Here is a 22,760-nt window from a genome sequence, read left to right on the forward strand (position 1 = left end):
CTTAATTATTGTATGTTGTTGAATGAGATTCTCAGTAAATACACTTAGTATTTATTTATTTTAATTTAAATAATAATAATACCTACCTATACATCATAATATATCCTTGTTTTTGCACTTGTGGTTCATGTCAAATGTGCCTGAAATAAGTAGTTAAATTATATTGTATTATTACTTTAGATTAGGCTGGTATCAGCAATTTTTGGGTTTATAAGATTATTGGCCACTTCTATCAAATGTAATGTAAGTATGTAATACGGATATTAATACTAACATTGTAAAAACTAATTTGTATTCTGTTGCTGTACCTAAATAAATAAATAAAAATAAAAAAACATTTTAAACAGTGGGTATACCTCTTTCTTACATACGACATCAGACATTACATTGGCCCTTAATTTCAACACTGTACCTACTTATTGGAACAATTTATTTAACTTTATCATCTTGTGGGAAAGCCAATAAAAACTATTTTAAATTGCAGAAAAACTATTTTAAACTAGTTTAGGCTATAAATTATTTTTAGATAGTTGGTGTTGGCCATAAGCTCAAATTTTATAAGTCAGGCATGTAAATTGGGTATCATCATCATCGGTCATTAAGTCTAACCCCCTTACCCTTACTAATAAAAAGTTACACAGTTGTTGATCACTGTTTTAAAATGACATTTCCATACTAAACGTCACTTTAAAACACTGATCACCGAGCGTGTAAGTTTTATTAGTAAGGGGGTTAGTCTCCACTGCAGGACTCCAGAGGCAAATGGAGGATTTGGCCTACACTCCCCACGCTCTGGCCAGACGGGTCGGGGAAATTGGGCATACTTACTTATCAGCATTTATTTATGTTTCAATACAAAGCAAGTGAGGTAAGTTAATCCAATTTGATTAACAATTTGAGATTATCTTAATACCTAAATATAAATTGAATAAAATGATTGATGTAAAAGCAGTGTGGTTTAGGTCGTAAGGTTAATAAGTAGTTATTGTAAGTTTATTAGAATATCAAATATGAAATTCTCACTATTATTACTATTGACCATCGTGTCAGCTGGTGAGTACTAATATAATAACTTAACATGCAACTATAATATTGAATTCAAATAAATAAGCGGTTAAAAATAATAATAAATTTAAAAATGCCTCCGGTTTTCCCTAAATGTTATCCGGTACCCAATAGTTGGCAACATTATAAACAGATGACGATCGCTTCCCTAAATTGGTGAACTTCCGGGTCCGGTTCCCGGTATTGTATCTTTTTCATTCATTCATTTTAAATCATGGCGCGAAGACATTATAGACAATCAGTTTTAATTTTACATTATTTTTTTCAGTGTTATGTACCTCTCAGGGCCCAGACACGCGCATCGTGGGGGGATATCCCGCCACGATATACAACTACCCCTTCGTGGTGTCCATAGTGTACACAAACCCTGAAACTGGAGAGCAGACGCCAAGATGCGTTGGCTCTATCATATCCTCGTGGCATGTGCTGACTACGGCTCACTGTTTTAGGTATGAATGTTTTACATTTTACAACGTGAGATTTTTTCCTTGATTTTACAAAATATCTCTTTTGCACAAGAATCTAAGTAGGCATCCTAAGTTTATACCGTTGCAGTCTTGCGAAAAAAAGTTAAAAAGTGTAACCTGAGTTTTGCGCGGGAAGCGTCATTAAAACTTTTTTAAAGTTTACTTTTTACTTTTACATACTTTTTTAGTTAATTATGCTACAGCAATAAATTAAAATCAAGAAGCCTTCTTTCTGATAGCTCGAGAATAAAAAATCTTGTTTAAATTACAAGTTGTAGTTTAGTGTTAGTGTAGTATTATTAAATAATTTTTAACCGTGAATGTGGCAAAATAGTAGTTGGTCAAGAACAACTTCTTCTTGACCACGGAATCATTTCTTTTCATTTCCACCTCGAAATTTAATCCGTGTCCGAACTAAAGAAACGACATCTGTTGACGAATATTGCAAGTCTCATCGCTACAAATTCTCCCGCTCTTTCGCCAGCGACCCAAACGTCGAAAACTACAAGCTCCGCGTCGGCTCCACTAGCAGCATCGAAGGTGGCACTCTCTTCGACATTTACTACATCATCATCCACCCTGACTATGTGGAGAGCCCGCGTACCGCCGACGCCGCCATAGTGGTGCTGACCCAACATGTCACCATAAGCGAGAGCGTGCGAGTGATCTACATTCCCCCGCAAGAGACGTACATCCCTGATGGGTACACTGTGAGGGCCATCGGCTGGGGGGCTGAGGAGGTAAGTCTTTAAGTAGCTCACTTCGTAATGATCATCATCTGACGTCATCAATGAGCTCATCATCATCATCAACCCAGACTATGTGGAGAGCCTGCGTACTGCCGATGGACGGAAGGTAAGTAGGACTTCAGTAACAGCTGTAAGTATTATCATAATCATCATTTTATCACAAGACGTCTGTAGCTAAACAAGCCCTCCCTCCCTCTTTCCCACTGGGCACTTTGGGCACGTGCCCAGGGCCCCGCGACCGAGGGGCCGGCCCCTGTCTACTCAAAAGACCTTTCTCCAGATGATATGGGCCCCCCTTGATCTTTAAGTGCCCAGGGCCCCTAATAGGTTAAAGACGGCCCAGAAGTGGTGAGCCCGCGTACCGCCGACGCCGCCATAGTGGTGCTGACCCAACACGTCACCATAAGCGAGAGCGTGCGAGTGATCTACATCCCTCCGCAAGAGACGTACATCCCTGATGGATACACTGTGAGGGCCATCGGCTGGGGGGCTGACTAAGTAAGTACCTAAGTAGCTCACTCAAGATCACCATCATCTGACGTCATTATTACATCATCAACCACCAAGACATGGTGTCGTACGCCTGGGGGGGGAGAATTATTCTCAGCTCCCAGCTCTGACCTAGNACATGGTGTCGTACGCCTGGGGGGGGAGAATTATTCTCAGCTCCCAGCTCTGACCTAGGGGGGGGGGGGGGCAACTTATACACAGCTCTAGCCTGGGGGGGGGGACTTCTGACTTCGGGGGACTGTCAGACTTTTTAGATCAGATAGTTTGACTTAGTTCCTTCAAAGCGACTTCCAGGGGGGAGTAACTTATGCTTGGCACCCGGGGCGGACCATCCCCCCCCCTTACGCCGCTACTGCCTTACAACCCCACTGACCGTCAGTTCTGCGTGCTACGTTCTCTAGTGCAGAAAATATGATTTCCATGTCACATTTTTGACCCTTTCAAAAGGCTCATGTTGCTACGAGGCATAATATAATATTATAACGATTACTTATCAATTTCACTTCAGCGGCATTTAATATGTAACTAGATATCTACATTCTTCAATGCGTCACAGTTTTTCCCTGACATAATAAAAGAGGTTCACAATAGAACGTACTAACAATAAGATCGGGGCGGTTTTCCCTTCCATCAATTCATCACGGTCTATCATGAATATCACAATATTGATTATTAGTATCGGCTATCATAAATTACGTTAAAATGTATTACCCATAATACCCAAACAAATATAATAAACTACTTAAGTGTCAGATAAGAAATTAATTATTACATTTATTTAATCAACATTCATAATCCTAACTGAGATATAAACACAGTCATTCATTACGAATTTGTCAAATCCCAGAATCTGTCCTATACCGAACAAAGGATTTACTCTAAATCATTCCTTACTCGTGCGATGCTGGTCTAGGCCTAAATTCTAGACTAGCTTGCTAGCTAGACAAACTAAGACACGTGACAGATTCTGAATTTGACGATCAATTCGCTACGTCCTATAGGTAATATTAATATAATATAGGCGGTGGTGATGGTGTACCTTAGTCCTAAGTACGTAAAGTACCTACTTAGTACGTACTCGAAGATACGACTTACAAAAAATACTTACTTGCATGAAATGAAGCAGCGTCTAGTCAAAGTCAATAACAACTTTTCCAAAAACCAAAACCACCTTTACACGCAATGCGTAATTCGTACTTATCGGTTGTTGTTGAGATAGTAACGATAATTTTCTACCATTGCCTCTAGGTCCAACTAGGTACTGGTAGGAGCACAATACATTCCTAACCGTCAATAGGAGCTCGAAAAATTAATTCCAAATCTTGATGTTCACACCCTAACTCTGCATTCCAGGAGGATGGTGCCTTGCTGGACACCCTGAAGGTGTTCGACACCAGGACCATCCCGCTGCAGCAGTGCATCGAGGCTTTCGCTGATGATGACAACATCAACGTTTACGACCGTACGTATCCAGAAGTTTACAGAGATTTCGGAGATAGCCTACCCCTTAAAAACTTGACCTTCAGGTTTTTATTGGCGGTCAAGCTGTAGATCCTGGCTACACAATAGCTGTAGGTAGCGGTGGGAACGAAAGGCGGGAATAGTCTCGTCGTAACCCCTTACCAAGCTCCTTCTGTCTCTCTTTCTCTTCTATAATATAATTTGAATTTGAATATTATTATTATGTTTGTACGCTTTGGAGCTCACGGGTCAAAAGTGGCCCGGTCCTTTATAAGGCTTGCGTGGGGATACAGATCCAACACGTAGAGGCCGTTTTAAGCGCAAAATAATCGACAAAAGTTAAAGTGGTGCACATGCTGGATCTAGTCTCTGACTATATCATGGGATGTAGCCAGAGACCATCCCCAGCCTGTGCACAGGAGCTATTACAGTTATTGGAGAATGGACTAGGGTTATGGATGAAGGATGGATGGACTGGTTACTGGGCTATGGATGGAGACTACGGGTCACCTGCCTGGTTCATAGTCTCGGACTGAAAAAATGGCAGGCGGTGACTAGCCAGCGACTAAATGGGCCCCCCCTGGCGTCATGGGTCGTATAGACCGGACTGAGGGGCAACATTGGCGTCTGCCAGCTCAGGGGTGTAGAGAGGTGTGCTGCGCTTTCTCCGAGGTTACTCGCGGCGTTATGCCCTTTAACACTTCCACCCCTGGAGCATATAGCTCTAGCGACTCCACTCTGGCCGGCCGGTTAAGGCAAGCCAGAGGTGAAAGTCCTGCAGACCCTCTCGGATTATTATTATTATTATTATTATAATTTAATGAAGCGTAGGTAACATGCTTATGTGTGCGGGTTTCATGATAGTTTATGATATAGGTACCCAGGGAGGTAATAATAAGACAACCTTCACTGGATGTCATAGCCTGGCCTGATAAGGTACAAATCCTGGCTAAACAGTAGTTTAATAAGTATTAGAAAGCAGCTTGTCCCATGAACTCGTAATCGTTTTCTGGTTAAGTAAAATCAACGTGTGGCTCAACGGGAATATCAGTAATTTGTGCACAACAAATCACTAAATAAATAATTATTAGATTTTACAAAACTACCTTCCTCCACACTAAGAACAATGACTTACCTTCCAAACTTCCAGAGGTGATCTGCACCCAAGCGGCCGGCCGTAGCATGTGCAGAGGAGACTCCGGGGCTCCGATCATCATCGGAGAGGTTCTCGTGGGCATCGCGTCCTACTCCAGCTCCTGCGACGACTCCACGCCCGACACCTTCACCAGGATCGACCGCCACACCGGCTGGATCCTGCAGGAGGCCGTCCCTCCATATGGCAGGAGTGCGGCCTCGCCTGTGAGGGTCGCACCTGTTGTGTAGGATAGCTAATAAAATAAAAAATAAAAGACTTTTGTGGCTGGTGTGTCATTATTCCTAGGGCTTTTGAAAAAGTAGGCAGCGAACGAAAATAGACGAAAAAGTTTTCCCTGAAAAAAATCTATTGCGCGGATTACATCTACACCGAGTCATCGATATAAGTAGTTACATTACATATACATATACCAAATCTGATTCTTACCTATACGTACGTAATACTGTGGTACTGGTACTGCATATTGCCTGAATTTTATGCGAGCGTTCGTAGCAACCTCAGATCATAGACTGATTTGAGGTAGCAACATACCTACTAGCTTAAATCGTCCCCCTAAGTACGCGGTCTGAAAACCAAGAACTAAGAAGCATAAGTAGTTCTTTAGATAGCTCGCAAAGCTGACGCAGTTTTCCATAGTGTTTTTGTTTTTATAGTTTACATTTTTACACGACTATGGAAATCGCGTCAGCTATAAGAGCTAAGCTAAAATAACTTAGCTCTTGGTCTGCAACCCGCACTATCATCATCATCGGGGAGGTGCTGGTGGGCATCGCGTCCTACTCCAGCTCCTGCGACGACTCCACGCCCGACGCCTTCACCAGGATCGACCGCCACACCGGCTGGATCCTGCAGGAGGCCGTCCCTCCATACAGCAGGAGTGCGGCTTCGCCTGTGAGGGTCGCGCCTGTTGTGTAGGAAAGCCAATAAATAAAAAATAAAAGACTGTTGGTGTGTTATTATTGCCGGGGCTTTTGAAAAAGTAGGCGGGAACGAAAATAGACAAAAAAGTTTGCCCTGAAAAAATAAATCTTTTGTGCGGATTACATACATCGAGTCACCGATATAGGTAGGTAAGAAGTTACCTATCTGATTCCCACCTACGTACTACATCTGTGGTTTTGCATATTGCCTGAATTCTATGCGAGTGTTTCTAGCAACGTAGGTACTAGCTCAAAAATCGTCCCCTTACGCCGGCTACAGACCAAAAGCTAATAAAGCCGGGTTGACACGATAAGAGTCAGTTCGGACCGAGTGGACTCGGATTACTACTCGGACGCTACTCGTATCGTGTAAACATGTATGTAATCCGAGCGCACTCGTACGAATGTACTATGACAGAGCGGACTAGGACGCTGCTCTATTTTTTCTATCACTCGGATCTGAGCTCGGACAATTTTAATTAAAAATAATGGCGGCGTCAAGGAAAAAGTGGTCGGAACGTGATACTGTCAGGTTCGTGGAACTGTATGAAGAAGAAGAAGTGCTGTGGAACGTGAGACTTAAAGAGTATAAAATCAAAGATGCCCGAAATGCCGTTATTGAGCGCATTATATTGTTCAATTCTTTTATTAGTATATCTGAAACAACTGTGATACCATGCAATAGCAGATCAGTCTGTTCCATGTTGAGCAGATCAGTGTTTTCCGAGAGTTGACACAAAATTGGTGCAAAATTGAATGAGCTTTGATAAGAGTACACTATGAACGTGTAAACCACTATAGGAGTACACTCGTATGACGCTGACTCGTACGAGTGTACTCGGACGTGACTCGGTCCGAGCTGTCTCGTAACGTGTCAACCCGGCTTCTACTATACGAGTGTACTCCTATACGACCTAACTCGTACGAGTCCACTCGGTCCGAGCCAACTCATACTGTGAAAACCCGGCTTAATAAAGCCGGGTTGACACGTTACGAGACAGCTCGGACCGAGTCACGTCCGAGTACACTCGTACGAGTCAGCGTCATACGAGTGTACTCCTATAGTGGTTTACACGTTCATAGTGTACTCTTATCAAAGCTCATTCAATTTTGCACCAATTTTGTGTCAACTCTCGGAAAACACTGATCTACTCAACATGGAACAGACTGATCTGCTATTGCATGGTATCACAGTTGTTTCAGATATACTAATAAAAGAATTGAACAATATAATGCGCTCAATAACGGCATTTCGGGCATCTTTGATTTTATACTCTTTAAGTCTCACGTTCCACAGCACTTCTTCTTCTTCATACAGTTCCACGAACCTGACAGTATCACGTTCCGACCACTTTTTCCTTGACGCCGCCATTATTTTTAATTAAAATTGTCCGAGCTCAGATCCGAGTGATAGAAAAAATAGAGCAGCGTCCTAGTCCGCTCTGTCATAGTACATTCGTACGAGTGCGCTCGGATTACATGTTTACACGATACGAGTAGCGTCCGAGTAGTAATCCGAGTCCACTCGGTCCGAACTGACTCTTATCGTGTCAACCCGGCTTAAGCCGGGTTGACACGTTACGAGACAGCTCGGACCGAGTCACGTCCGAGTACACTCGTACGAGTCAGCGTCATACGAGTGTACTCCTAGCAAGGTTAGCTTGGCTCGCGTAACTGACGCAGTTTTCCAGTGTTTTTATAGTTTACATTTGCACACGACTATGGAAACCGCGTCAGCTAAGCTAAAGTAACTTAGCTCTTGGTCTGCAACCCGAATTATCATCATCATCGGGGAGGTTCTGGTGGGCATCGCGTCCTACTACTCCAGCTCCTGCGACGACTCCACGCCCGATACCTTCACCAGGATCGACCGCCACACCGACTGGATCCTGTAGGAGGCATGTGAACTTAGTATGAGACAAGGTAGCACGGAAGAATTTTCAAATACGCAAACGATTCGAAGTCGAAAGTTGTTCGTGCTAGAGGTAACTACTTACTGGAGTTGTGTGACCCGTTGAAAAAGGCACTCAAGGATTGACGCCAGAGTCAATGGTGATTGGTGACACGTCATACCAGTGTGTACTGATTGCCCTCGGTCTTCCCCTGAATTGTATCTAAGTAGTTACTCCACCAAAAAAAAAACAACTCCAATAGCTGATTGATGTATGATATCTACGCTACGACGCGTGGCGATACTGTTAGATATTGCCTAACTAAGTACTTACTATTACCATAAGAACACTAAGTAGGTTTGTTTGTTTGTGTGTTTGACTGACTCACTCATCACGAAATTTTAGAAACTCAAGTGCTAGGAGTCTCAAATTTTGCATGGGGGTTCCTTTTAGAACGTAGGTACTCCTCACTAAGACAGGATTTTGTAAAATTCAACCCCTAAGGGGGTTAAACAGGGTCCTCGCGTGATACAAGTCGCGGGCGGCCGCTAGGTATTTGTATACCTAACTCCTACAAGTACCTATAATCCATTGATATTAATAGCTCAATAGAAAAATCACTTCCCTTTATAAATTCTTCCACGATCAGTTAGTAGGTATTGGAGAAGAAAAAGATAAGTTTTTTAAGGTTTTGGTGTGAGACGATGAAACCACGCAATTAAAACCGGGGCTTTTTCTAGTGTTTCCGGAGTGGTGCACTTGCAGACAAGGTGGCAGATTATCGGTAAATGGTATTAGATAATGCGTACGTGTCCGATTGACTGTAATTATTATCTTAATTTCATTATACAGCGTGTGTCGAAAATGTGTAAGATTTTTCCTAAACTTTAAATGAACGAAGCTAAAGAAGCTAGATCGCTATACTTATCCGTTCTGTACATAAGTTACTTACAAAAACACCATACCTAAACTGTTGACCAATGAAATAAGCCAATGAAACGTTGCTATGCTATTATACTTAGGTAGTAACCTTTAAAAGGTAGAGTAGTTACGACGAGTGCTTAAATAAATACATAGGACATAATGTGATTTTCATAGGGCACATAAAAGAACTATTCGTAGGTATACACAAAAAATACACTGAATCAAAAATTAAATGCTTATAATCACCCTGTACAAAACATATCAATTAGGGCTTTCTGCACTTATCAGTAGCTAAACTATTCGCGAATTTTTATATAAGATGCAGCCGTACTTAATTAAAAGAGTAGGTACCTATAGTCAAACTGGATTATCACTAACATGGCTTTCAAGGTGCTATGCGCACTGGCTTTGCTTTCCGCTGGTGAGTGAAGTCCATGACCGTATTGACCATAAGTACTAACAATAAGTTAAAATCATACAAGTTAAAATGTGCGTGAAGTGATCCAATAGACATATAAGTTATACGAATTCCAGGAGTCTTAGGACATCGTTAAAAACTAATTTGTGATTTAAAATTAAAATTTGCTTCTATTTTGTTTACATGTGATTTCTGTTGGGTGATGTCTGATGTGGTGATACCTACTTATTATCAATTTCCAAGATAATTTTAATTCAACCCCGGAAACCAGTGGAACTCTTTCAGTTGTTGGATTTTTTTGGCAAAGCATGTTATTGTTATAGTCAGCCAAGGTTTGCTTTTCATTATGACCCATCAAAAATCTGCTATTAACCATTCATCAACGAAGTATTCATCAACATTTCTAACCTTACAGCATCAGCGGCCCCAGGATCCCGCCTGACTGGAGGCAGCCCGCTGCCCGTCGAGGAGTTTCCCTCCGTGGTGGCCATCACCTACTACTACCCGCGGCCGCAGATCACCGTTCAGAGATGCGTGGGTTCCCTCGTCTCGTCTATCCATGTGATGACTGCTGCGTCTTGCTTTGAGTAAGTATTCAGGTAGGTACAAACGACAGCATATCAGGTTACCCATTTTGTTGCAAATTCGCCCCTATTACAACTGCACAAGAACCCACTGTGGTTACCTTGACGTGCCATCGTGACCATGATGACTTTATAAAACGTAGCCAGTATACTTAGTCACTAATTTTATTTATTTATTGACAAAGATGTACCAACAACACATCTTTACATAAACAAGAATTTTGTAGCCTACTCGTATCATTGTCTGGTACAAAGAAAAATGGTCGTAGAAAGAGAAGAATTTATGCCCATACTTACTGGTGATTCTGAGCTCTGCTCCAAGGTTTTCCCACAGGGCATCTTCATTTTCCAACAAGCAAGATAATTAAAATATCTGTTCTCCGCTTAAACTAAATAAAATAACTTAGAAACTTAGCAAGGAGTCAGATGAAGGTAGAACTGGTAGAACTTAGACCCCTCTTTCAAAAGACAGTGAAATGTTGGGTTTTGTTAGCAGTTGAGATAATGGACAATCAATCTGACAGGGACAAGACTCTGCTAACTTAAAACTCTTCAGTGCTCCATATTATTTAGAATTTACTCACCATTATTTTGTCTTTATCAGCGGCGCAGACCTCGATAACATGAGGGTTCGCGCCGGTTCCGCCCAGCCTCTCTCTGGAGGCACTGACGTCGGCGTCACACACTTTATCGCGCACCCTGACTTCGAGGAGTATCCCAGGACAGCAGACATTGCAGTTCTGTTCCTGGAGCAGTTCCTTCCCATCACTTCTACTGTGAACATCCTGTACCTGCCTCCTCCAGGGTACGATGTCCCTGATGGTATCAGCCTGAGGGTGGCCAGCTGGGGATTTGAATCTGTAAGTGTTTCATGATGATTTCTTTGCTTGTTGAGTGCATCATCAATTTATTTCTTATTCTTTAATGCCTTATAAATTGGTACATTACGAATTACAACAGCTTCGCAAAAACCTATACAATAAATTAAAATAAAGACGTATTAGCTATCTGATGTGGCAATGTGTAGAGCACATAGCACGCAGAACAGGTTCAACCCTTTTTGTTACACTATATTGTTTTCCTTGTAAATTCAAATAAAATAATTTGGTGATCATGGTGGCGGCAACTGCGTCGGTCGCAGTTTCATATAAGCAACAATCTTCTTATTTTCGTGATGACAACAAACCTACACAGTGTCAGCCCAAAACTCCGCCACAGTGGCGTTGTCAGCAGCACTCATCAAATCCTCCTGAGTGCAGTTGCTTGGTCACTCAGGGCACGACATCAGGTGCTTCATCGACTGGGGAACAAAACCGCACCTGCACTCCATGTTTAATCATCCATCCAAGTATCCCTACCTGAACAAATTGTCCTTACTACGGCCAACCTGCGTCCGAAGTCTATTTAAAGACTCCCAGGTAGGCCAGGAGCTCATGTCCAGGGGGAGGACTCTCAGACATAGCGACAAAAGGGCAGGGGAGATCAACTCTCTCGCGCCATAACCTGCATCTCTCTTTTGCATTTTCTCATAAGCAACAATTTGACGATTGTAATATGTCTTCAGTTGGACGGTGGCCCGCTTAATGACCTGAAGACCGCCTTATTGCCGAAGATACCTTTGGCCCAGTGTCAGCAAGCCTTCGCCGACTCCGAAGAAGCCAGCATTACACCTTGTGAGTATTTAGCACAGTACTGGAAAAAAATAAAACAAAAAAAAAAAACAATCTAAAAAAATACAAAAAGCATGATTCAAAAATGAAAAATAAGGCTTCTTGTAAATATAACTTGATCGGAGTTATTTGATCAGAGGATATCACTTCAGACCATTATGCATTTTTGCAACCAAAGAAGCACACCTACACTACCAGTCCGCTTGCCTTTCGAAAACTTTTCTATCCCAACGCAACGGCTACTGTCTACGAGTTAATCTACCCCGTCCACTGCCACAAGTTTGGCAGCTCTGCGAAAATCATCATCATTTCAGACATAGGACTTCCACTGCTGAACATAGGCCTCCCCCAATGATTTCCACAATGGCCGGTTGGTGGCGGCCTGCATCTAGCGCCTTCCTGCTACCTTTATGAGGAGTGGAGGCCACTTACCGGAAAGCGGAAAGTCCACCCACAAGGTGGACCGACGGCCTGCGAAAATATCACTGAGCTAATCGCTAAAATTAAGTGGCAGTGGGCGGGGCACATAGTTCGTAGAGACGATGGCCGTTGGGGCAGGAAAGTTCTCGAGTGGCGACCACGGGCTGGAAGACGTAGCGTGGGCAGGCCTCCTACTAGGTGGACCGACGATCTGGTAAAGGTCGCGGGAAGAGCCTGGATGCGGGCAGCGCAGGACCGTTCATTGTGGAAAACCTTGGGGGAGGCCTTTGTCCAGCAGTGGACGTCATTTGGCTGAAACGAACGAACGAAAGAATCTTAATACTTCATCGCCTATAACTCTAGTTTTTTCTCCAGCCGTCGTCTGCACCTTCGCGCCAGGCCAGGGCATATGCCACGGCGACGTGGGCGCCCCGGCGGTGATCAGCAACGTTTTAGTCGGAATTGCGTCTTACTACGAGAACTGCGACGGAACCCACCCCGATGTGTGGACCAGAGTCGACAGCTACACCACCTGGATCATGCAAGTGACTGCTGGAGCGTCCCGCATGCTGACAGTTTAACTGTGATATTTTTTGCCGCACTCGACTCACACGTCACCAAAACAAAATATTTGCCAATCGTTCCACGTCCCAAATGTGATTTGCCCTGGGACACACATCGCGATAACCCGAATATTGGCAATTTCGCATTATCGCCAAGTATTCCCGTATACTTCGATGCTTTTTTGCTTAGCCATTGTCTCCCGAATGTTATCGCGATGTGGTCCAGGGATAAAACAGTGATTATAGCGAACTCTATCTTCAAGGTCCAGAAAAGAGACGATCATTTTGTAAATGAACTGGTGTTGATCATGAATTTTGAAGTACTGATGAATCGAGTAAGGCTATTCTAGTCTTTTAGAGATTTAATGTGTCTTAATAAAAATTAAGAGCATTATTTTGGCCAAAATTCGTCACTGATTAAGTTAAAGAATCTAGTTTTTACAAATTCTTGTCAAACAAAATTTTAATTTATATGTTTAGGTATGATAAGACATATAATTAATAAAAAATGAATTTATTAAATAAAATATTTTATTTATTGATTAAAATTTTACATTTATATTGCGTAAAAATCCTTACAACATGTAGTAGGTATGGAAAGTTTGTCGGTCTCGGCAGTCGGCGGAAGACTTAGGAAATATCTTTGGGACACATTTAAATAGAACAGGCAATATTTTCACATAATTCCATTTTTACACAAGGCAAGACATACACATTAAAAGGCACGATACTTATTGCTTTCGCTTAAAAACTAATTATTTTAAATCTTAACGAATCAAGCTCGGTGGTTCTCTTTAACTTAATGGTCAAAATGTCAACAATTCCAGCGTAAGATGGCTGCCATCTTGGGTAAATCTAAATCTAACAACCGGAATACAACATTTAGCACTAATCTTAGATGTTGGCTATTCTTTTATAGTCAGTCAAATTCAAAATACAAGAAATAATCCTTAACTACACAACTTTTCTAGATCAAAATTAAGTAAAATCCATATAATTAATTAATAATAATGACAGGTTGATAAAATAGGCGTTAGCTACTAATAAATTCAATAAAATGCATGATATTTACACCTCCTCAGTTTTCTGTAAGAGATTCATTAGAAAAGTTAATTTATCAGATTAAAATTATAACTAAGCAAACATAGCTAAAGCTATGTTTCCTTTCAAGAATCCCAAAATATTAATACCATTAAAATATGTTACCATAATACATCTACTAACATTTACAAAAATATTAATTAACAACTATACAGACTTGGTCTATCATAATTTTATTATTTCTATTGAAGTAAATACAGAATTTTAATTTTAATAGGGGCAGATTATTATCATTATTTTTATTATCTCATTTATGGTATACCCACAATCTTCATACGTATACAATATACATGTAAGCTCTATGTTGCAATGCAATTTTTATTATTTTTTTCTCAATGACCTCTGAAAAACTCTTTATAGGGTCAATGGGTTATTGAGGAATTTTAGAGCTTTATTTTGCAAATATTTGAGCAAGATTTACAAAAGTTAGTTCCATAAAAAAGATTATAAGTATAGGAATGAATAAAAAGGATCAATAAAATGCAATCCACAAATGCAGGATATAAATGAGCAATAATAATTGTATAAAAATGTTTTCAATTAAAAAATATTATTATGTACAGTTTATGTAACTTTCACATTTAAAATATTGGAATTGTATAGGGTCATAATACTTTTCAGAATATAGCACATAGAAATATTTTATTTAAAAATAGATTAGATATAATAGAATAGGTAAAAATAGCACTAGAAATAGTAGATTGTAAAAGAAAAAAAGATTAGATAAAAGCACATAATACAGATTAAGATGCCAGTATTTACTTATTCACTAATGGGTTAAGAAATACTAGTGCACAAATAAAATAAAACAAGTCAACTTAAAAAGTAATTCAGTGTGTTTGGACGGATGTTAAAAGGTACCATGTAAGGTACTAGGTAAAGTCTGGTCGCCGAGCACGTAGAATTTCGTCCAATGACCGACGAGTGGCAGCAGCGATTGTACGAGCGCGACAGCAATATAATTACGCGCGAGCAATAAGGATAGGTAGCTTGGGTCATTGGACGAAATTCTACGTGCTCGGCGACCGGACTATAGTATGGAAGAATGGACAAAACCGCTACTTACTAAAAATCAAGAGATAATGCATTGATTAATAATATTTTAAGATATGGTCAACTTAGACTTAGACTGATCAAACTGGTAGTTCATAAAATAATTTACCAATACCCAAATCCTATATCAAAGTTATTATTTCTTGATTGATCTTGTACACTATGAACATTGGCAACTAACATATTCTTTAAAGCTACATTTCATTTTTAATAACATCAATCTTATACTTATTAGACATCAATGAATTTAACTAAATAATTTAATTTTTTACTTACATTATTGCATTGAAAATGATGAACAACATTTGAGTCAAACAACAACAATGAGTATTGCAACTTTGTGTAGAATTGCTTTTTGTTTATAAAAGTTATGTAAAGATCGTTTCATCCACGAAGACGCGCCCCCCCACCATTCTTCCGCGAATGTTTGAGTGTTATCGGTACACGATAAATTATCCATGAGTGCACACGCATACTACAATAATGACGCTCGGATCAAACTCCCCGCACCCCGCACTTCCCTCGACCAAAAATTGGTGGGGCGGGTCTTCGTAGATGAAACGATCAACAAGAAGTTGCTTAAAATCTAAGAAAATAGCTGCAATACATTATTTTCTAGCTGCCATGAGATTTTTAAAATCTTACTTTACTAGTATAAAAAATAATGAAATATTAAAATATTTTTGACTTTGTTGGCACCTTAATTTTTATGGTGAGCCTATGACTGATTTTGTTTAGAAGATTTATCTAATTAACCAATCATTTACCTACTTTTATTTTGGTAATGAATATTTCCTAAATACCTTTTTATAGTACTTGTTACTGATAGACTTGGTTGGACAAGATGGACTTAAAGGCCCGACTCGAGGTCAAACCTTGACATTATGTACCAAAACAGTTAAATTCATAATTCTAGAAGTGACTTGTGGATATTTGTAGGAGTCATGCCACATAGTGTTGGGTGATTTGGACGAATATTAGGGTAGTGTCTTAAAAGTCCTCTGGGACTTACCACAAAAAATTTAAACGCATGTTGAACACTTCTTTAAATGGACATTTAGGCTGAGTGGCACCACCTTATTTTAACCGTGACTACGTAACGATAACCAGTGATTTTGTATGTGGTTTGACACATTTTTGAAGTTTGTTAAAGCTAAAGTAAGATGGTGTAACCCAGCCTTAGTCGCCAGCGAAAGTAGCGAGCCCTTGGCAAGAACAGTCAACGATGATACTAATTGACTAAAAATGGTATCATAACACTTACCAACATAAACTGTTATACCAATCGTCTTTTCACCACTATTTCTTCAGCCGAAATCTTCCACCAAATCATTCTTCAGCAACCAATCTTTTTCTTGCCAGCCAAGCTAGGATGCGCGCTTTGATAAAATCTTATCGTTGATTTTAGACGACAAATGTTACAAATGACGGGCTTATCGCGTAAAATCGATAAAATGGCGCGATAAAAGGTTATTACGGCGCTCATGCTAGGCCTACAGGTCTGAAATATTGCAGCCCACAGAGTAACCTCCCAATGAAGTCACGTTAATACCTTCCAGTTATCACTATATCACTGTCACACCACTAAAACTCCTCAGCCACGTCACTGTCACGTCACTAAAACTCCTCGGCCATGACATTTACAGGAGCGCTACCGTCAACACTGATTTCTTCATCTTTTCCTCTATATTGTGTTTCCACGTTATTTCTTACGATTTTTACCACTTGACGTTTCAGAATCGTTGGACTTTATCCAGTTATCACTATATCACTGTCACGCCACTAAAACTCTTCAGCCACGAAGCACTTGACAACCATGACGTTCGCGGGCGGCGAACCAGTATCAGTCCTGACGAGCGCGCGGCGGGAGAACCGTGAGCGTGACGGCCGGCCCCGAGTGCTTGATCAGGGCCACCACTGAGTGAGGTATTAGGTAGGTCACGGGCCATCCTTGGAAATTTACTAGTGAGGTATCAGATAGGTTACGGTTACGGGCCATCCTTGGAAATTTACTAGTGAGGTATCAGATAGGTTACGGTTACGGGCCATCCTTGGAAATTTACTAGTGAAGTATCAGATAGGTTACGGTTACGGGCCATCTATGGAAATTTACTAGTGAGGTATCAGGTAGGTCACGGGTCTTCCGTGTTTTACTATGGAGAACGAACTTTTTGAGGTAAGGCCCAGTGTGTTCCTACATAAGTTAAAGAACAGTCATGATACTAATTGACTAAAAATGGTATCATACTAATATAAACTCTGCTATCAATCGTCGTTTCACCCCAATTTTCTTTTGGTCGCGCGCCTTGATAAATCTTATTGATGATTTTTAGACGATAAGTGCATGGTCCTATCGCATAAAATCGATAAAATGGCGCTCATCCTAGGCCTACAGGTCTGGAATATTACGGCCCACAGAGTGACCTCCCCAATGAATTCCACCAAAGTCACTTCAAAATCTTCCAGTTATCACTATATCACTGTCACACCACTAAAACTCCTCAGCCACGTCACTGTCATCACTGTCACTCCTCGGCCACGTCACTGTCATCACTAAAACTCCTCGGCCACGAAGCACTTGACGACCATGACGTACCGCCTCCCGCCGCGGGCGGCGAACCAGTATCAGTCCTGACGAGCGCGCGGCGGTAGAACCGTGAGAGTGACGGCCGGCCCCGAGTGCTTGATCAGCGCCACCACCTCTGGATGCGGTAGGTTGCGGATGGCCACGTGGTTGATGGCCACTATGGTATCGCCCACGTGGAGGAGACCGCAGCGGGAGGCGGGCGAGTTGGGGATCAGTTGACCTGTGGGAAAGTATTTGTTAAAATGTTTTGTTTAATAGTGGCTCCAAAGATGCTAATTTTGGTTAGTGGCTCTAGTGTTGCTATTCAAGAGGTCGGCACTATCGATAGTCAGGTGAAGGATGAGGTAGTAAAAATAGGTAAAATTTTAGAAATCTAGTCTTTTATTTTCGACTATAAGAATTATCGAAATGGAAACTTGCTGCTGGAAAATATTTATCATCATTCTGACACTAATCCTCACATTAAAAAATCCAGACCTGTGAAATTATGGGGAACCAACTTTTTGTATTGACCTCTCTCGTTATCTCGTTAATCGCTAGTGGCGCCAGCTGATGAGTGACAGGACCACACTCAACCCTAATGCTGTTGATTTGTAACCGGTTTTGAGACTAAATACTTTCTATCTATCAAAAGGTTCGGCAAAACCAACGCGTGCACGACGGCGATCAGACGTCGTGTATGAATTTGTATCGATGAGTTCACATCAACGCGTCCTATCATTGGTCGCGGCGATCTATGCACGCACAGTGATCGCCATCCCCATCGTCGACTTGAGCTGCACGCGTTGGTTTGGCCGAAGCTTTCATTCCCTTCATTTCACATAGAATCAGCAGCATACCTACAGTACTGGTGGCCTTGTTGGTGGATGATATGACGACGAAGCCGAAGCCCTCGCCCTCACTACGGGCCACGGTGACGTCGCAGGGCGCCGCCCTACTGTCCACACGTCACCGTCACACACTACAGCATACCTATAGTACTAGTAGCCTTGTTGGTGGACGAGATGACGACAAAGCCGAAGCCCTCGCCCTCACTACGGGTCACGGTGACGTCGCAGGGCGCCGCCCTACTGTCCACACTTCACTCTCACACTACAGCATACCTATAGTGCTGGTGGCCTTGTTGGTGGACGAAATGACGACGAAGCCGAAGCCCTCGCCCTCACTACGGGTCACGGTGACGTCGCAGGGCGCCGCCCTACTGTCCACGCGTCACTGTCACACACTACAGCATACCTATAGTGCTGGTGGCCTTGTTGGTGGACGAGATGACGACGAAGCCGAAGCCCTCGCCCTCACTACGGGTCACGGTGACGTCGCAGGGCGCCGCCCTACTGTCCACGCGTCACTGTCACACACTACAGCATACCTATAGTGCTGGTGGCCTTGTTGGTGGACGAGATGACGACGAAGCCGAAGCCCTCGCCCTCACTTCGGGTCACGGTGACGTCGCAGGGCGCCGCCCTACTGTCCACACTTCACTCTCACACTACAGCATACCTATAGTACTAGTAGCCTTGTTGGTGGACGATATGACGACGAAGCCGAAGCCCTCGCCCTCACTTCGGGTCACGGTGACGTCATAGGGCGCGCCCGCCCAGCCCGCGCCGCCCTCGAACTGACCGCTGCCGTACCTGGTGGGCGGATAGGATGAAAAGTTAGTTATTTATTTTTTGAAAAGAAACAGACTTATATTAATATATTTCATGTAGCTTAAAACTAAATTATTACATCAGTTTCTAAAGCTAGAGTTTACAGTCAATGTCAATAAGGAGAAAGATGTAAAGCAAAAACTAATCTATACTAATATTATAAAGCTGAAGAGTTTCTTTGTTTATTTGATTACTTGAACGCGCTAATCTCCGGAACTACTGGTCCGATTTACGTACGAAGTCGCGGGCACAGCTAGTCTTTAGAATAAAACTTTTTACTGGAATGAACATCGTCAAATCATGATACAAATTGAAGATTTTGATTAGGTATAAAAAACGTCTAGGTACCCTAGACCTTATAGACCCTTAATAGTACTTTTGTGCACAGTTATACCGAGTCATGAGCTTGAATTGGGTGGTGGAGCCAGGCTTGTTAAACTCTGATTATGGTGAGGAAAAAGATCATTAACATTTTAGGTGATTAGCGTGATTCATGAAGCAATTAACTTATAACCAAGCATGACAAAGCCACAGGCTCCTCCATGAGCATCTAATGAATGAAAATTAAAATGCTTTTTCTTATGAATAAATAAAATAAAATAATAAATAAATAACTTACATAGGTACGGCTGGCGGATACATGGGTGCAGGGTGCAGGATGTTGTAGGAAGCCGGCGGCATGTGGTGCATTGGCGGTTCCGCGCTGCATTTAATTAAATGAGTATATTTAGCATGCGATAAGTTGCATATAAATTAATTATTGCATGAATGTTTGACTAATACTATTTTATCCAAGTGTTCTCGGTCAAACGACAAAAAACCAAACAAAGAGGGGCTCCCTCTTCACTCATCTGAATTTGACAATTCAATATCAGTATTTCAGAGTTTATTGAACACGATTTTTTATTAATTTTCGTTGTCCGCATGCATGAAAGTGACTTTATTTTATATTTCACGACCCCTCTTAGTTTTTTGTCGATGAACGCTTTCCAGTACGTCCACCCACAAAGTGGACCGACGACCTCATAAAGGGACCTCAGGATGGCGCTGAATGCAGGCCGCTACTAACCAGTCATTATGGAAATCATTTGGGGAGGCCTATGTACAACAGTGGACGTTCTATGGCTGAAATGATGATTTTTTTTTATCCACGAGAAAGCTCTTGGCCTGTATCTCACCTGATGGTAAGTGACGATCAGGCCGAAGGTGGAAGCGAGCTTCACCCGGAATCCTCAACCACGGAGGAACTGGCTATCTTACCTCTAACTGCCGGAACACAACAATGCTGTTAACATTGTTGTTATGGCGACAGACTTAGGTAAGATGGTGGTAGCTAGCCAGGCGGACTTAGAACAAGCCCTACCACCAACCAAACCGAAGAGAAAAATCTGCCCCCACTGGGAATCGAACCCAGGACCTCTGCGTCTGAAGCAGTGGTCTTACCACTAGACCACAGAGGCGATTAAAATGATGATGATGATGAACTATGAACACGTGTGTACAATATGGGATGTTCGATCCGAAACAACATTATACTTACGCTAGCAGCGGTTGGTGAGGGTGCGGCGCGGGCGCGGGCAGCCCGAGCGGCTGGATATCGGCCCGGTTGTGCCGCACTCCTAGCATGACCTGAAAATTACATTAGTTTTTATTAATAAATACATATTTGTAGACTTTAAATATGCTGAAAGTGAAGCATAATAAGCCTATAAGTGCTACTACAGGATATAGAGCTTGATTATGTACACACGGCCACAGTGTTGACTATCCATTTCCATGTTTGCTCTCGCTCTCATCAAATGGTGATTCTTTGCGATAGAACGACATGACATGAGCGGCAATGGGCAGTTAACACTGTTGCCGATAGTACAGTCAACAGTATCGTTGATATGTTATTATAACCGTTTGTTTATCGAAACAAACGGTAGCTCTAGCGTAACATAGTTCCAGCAGAGTAGAATAGTACCACCCCCACTTTACCCTTGAATGACGTAGGTATGTAACAAAACAAATAAGGTAGAAAAATGTGAACATCAGTCAGACCTCAGTTTCGCAAGCATGAGAAGTGAACTCCAAATCATCCATTTGCTTCTGGTAAATTAGAGACGGTCGTGTTCCTGCAGAATCTGAATGACCTGATGATGATCAATTATTGTTGGCCGTTTGGTGTAGTGGTTCGATACGGACTACTATTCCGGAGGTAGCGGGTTCGATTCCCGCACAGTACAAACATTTGTGTGCATGAACATATTTGTTTGTATTGGACTGGGTGTTTTCTATGTAGGTATAATAAGTATGTATTTACAAAAAAAATTATATCCGTTGTCTAGTACCCATAGTACAAGCTTTGCTTAGTTTGGGACTAGAAGCGCAGTGTAAAATGTCCAAGGATATTTATTTATTTATTGATTAGTTAAGATAAGTATAAACAACTCACGTGTCCCCTGGAAGCCGCCTGGCATACATAGGCCACGGCACGCGCGTGGGTGGCGCCACCTAGCGGGATGCCGTCCACTGATGTTAGCAGGTCTCCTGGCCGCAATAGGCCGTCCGCTGGCCCACCTGAAACAAACAATTATAATTAGAGGTGTTTGCAGACTTTGGTTCAGAAATGAATACCCCATGCAATAGCAGAAGCGTTTAAACGTTGAAGCACAGAATAATAATAAGTACTACGTACAGAAGTTTTACTTCGCGAAGGTATTTAAAAAAATGTATGCTCAATGTCATTAACAATATGGTGTAATTTAGCTTGTCTCAAGAGTCAAGCAAGTTTGTCAGAAGTTTTGTTGACAAACGTCAGTGATCGGTACTGCGCCGAAGCTATAGGGCTGACTTCGGTAAAATGATGTGACGTGAGGTGCCAAACTGCGGAAAATGGCGGAGGAAATACATTATTTAGCATGAATTATCATGAATAATATTAACTACTTATTTACCTCTCAGTGTCTTCAGGCAACTTAAAAAAGTACATTCTGTGTTTTTATTATTATTTAGGCAGTTAAATACTGCACAGTATTTAGTACACCATTTTCTTTTTTTTTTCCATCATACACAAGAATACGCGTGCGTGAGTCAATGTTCGCTCGTATGTGAGGCCTTGTCGAATAGTACTCTTGTAGGGGGCAATCGTGCGTGTTTTGTTTTCGATGTAAACTCGCGGAGATGAACAGGCCTGGTTGAAGTATTTGGACGTGCCCAGGTCATAGAAATCTTAGGTTGTCTATTTGCTTTGTGGGCCAATAAACTCATTCTTATTCTACCAGAGGCCAAGACACTCTTCTTATCATCGAATCATCCGAGTAAGTACGTAAGTAGGTATTTCTAGAAATTGTTAGCCGCATTCAACTCAAACTCAAATCAACGATAAAACTCGCACACACTTCTTTTTTTTTTAATGTAAGACAAAGCAGATTATGAGACAGGAGGCAAACGACCAGCTAGATCACTTGATGGTAAGTGATTATCGCAACTCATAGACACCCGCAGCCCCAGGGGAGTTACAGGCTGTTTGGACACTCGTGGGTTGACGTCCTATGCTGCGCTATCCGGTAAGTAACCTCCATTC

At 41.8% G+C, this 22,760-nt stretch overlaps 2 protein-coding genes, 1 long non-coding RNA gene and 1 other non-coding gene across 5 annotated transcripts in view; 1 reads left to right on the top strand and 3 right to left on the bottom strand.

Moving 5' to 3' along the window:
• The first annotated feature begins 959 nt into the window (after positions 1–959).
• On the top strand, positions 960–13,321 carry LOC114360409 (uncharacterized). The gene is made up of 11 exons (XM_028315128.1): positions 960–1,053; positions 1,334–1,514; positions 2,017–2,272; positions 4,145–4,253; positions 5,403–5,631; positions 6,125–6,299; positions 9,502–9,565; positions 9,978–10,149; positions 10,751–11,006; positions 11,711–11,819; positions 12,612–13,321. Exons 1-11 carry the CDS (start codon positions 1,011–1,013, stop codon positions 12,815–12,817), a joined length of 1,800 nt encoding a protein of 599 aa, XP_028170929.1. The 5' UTR covers positions 960–1,010; the 3' UTR covers positions 12,818–13,321.
• On the bottom strand, positions 6,776–8,567 carry LOC114360584 (uncharacterized). Its single transcript, XR_003656527.1, has 2 exons — positions 8,326–8,567; positions 6,776–8,217 (listed from the first exon to the last, which is right to left on the bottom strand). It is a non-coding gene; the product is annotated as an uncharacterized LOC114360584 (long non-coding RNA).
• Positions 13,322–16,593: 3,272 nt separating the features above from the next.
• Magi (membrane associated guanylate kinase, WW and PDZ domain containing protein magi) overlaps positions 16,594–22,760 on the bottom strand; it is a 30,285-nt gene continuing 24,118 nt past the window's right edge. For both annotated transcript variants that reach the window (XM_028315333.1, XM_028315341.1), the window contains exons 18-22: positions 21,630–21,754; positions 20,733–20,821; positions 19,812–19,895; positions 19,041–19,174; positions 16,594–17,760 (exon numbers count right to left, since the gene is read on the bottom strand). In XM_028315333.1, the coding sequence (XP_028171134.1) occupies positions 17,579–17,760; positions 19,041–19,174; positions 19,812–19,895; positions 20,733–20,821; positions 21,630–21,754 (614 nt within the window). In that variant the 3' untranslated portion in view covers positions 16,594–17,578. The remainder of the gene's footprint in view (positions 17,761–19,040; positions 19,175–19,811; positions 19,896–20,732; positions 20,822–21,629; positions 21,755–22,760) is intronic.
• TRNAL-CAG (transfer RNA leucine (anticodon CAG)) lies at positions 20,582–20,652 on the bottom strand. Its single transcript has one exon. It is a non-coding gene; the product is annotated as a tRNA-Leu (tRNA).

The sequence above is a fragment of the Ostrinia furnacalis genome, unplaced genomic scaffold (genome assembly GCF_004193835.3).
Source record: "Ostrinia furnacalis isolate ACB-3 unplaced genomic scaffold, ASM419383v2 OfSCF0322, whole genome shotgun sequence".
Classification (NCBI taxonomy): Eukaryota; Metazoa; Arthropoda; class Insecta; order Lepidoptera; family Crambidae; genus Ostrinia; species Ostrinia furnacalis.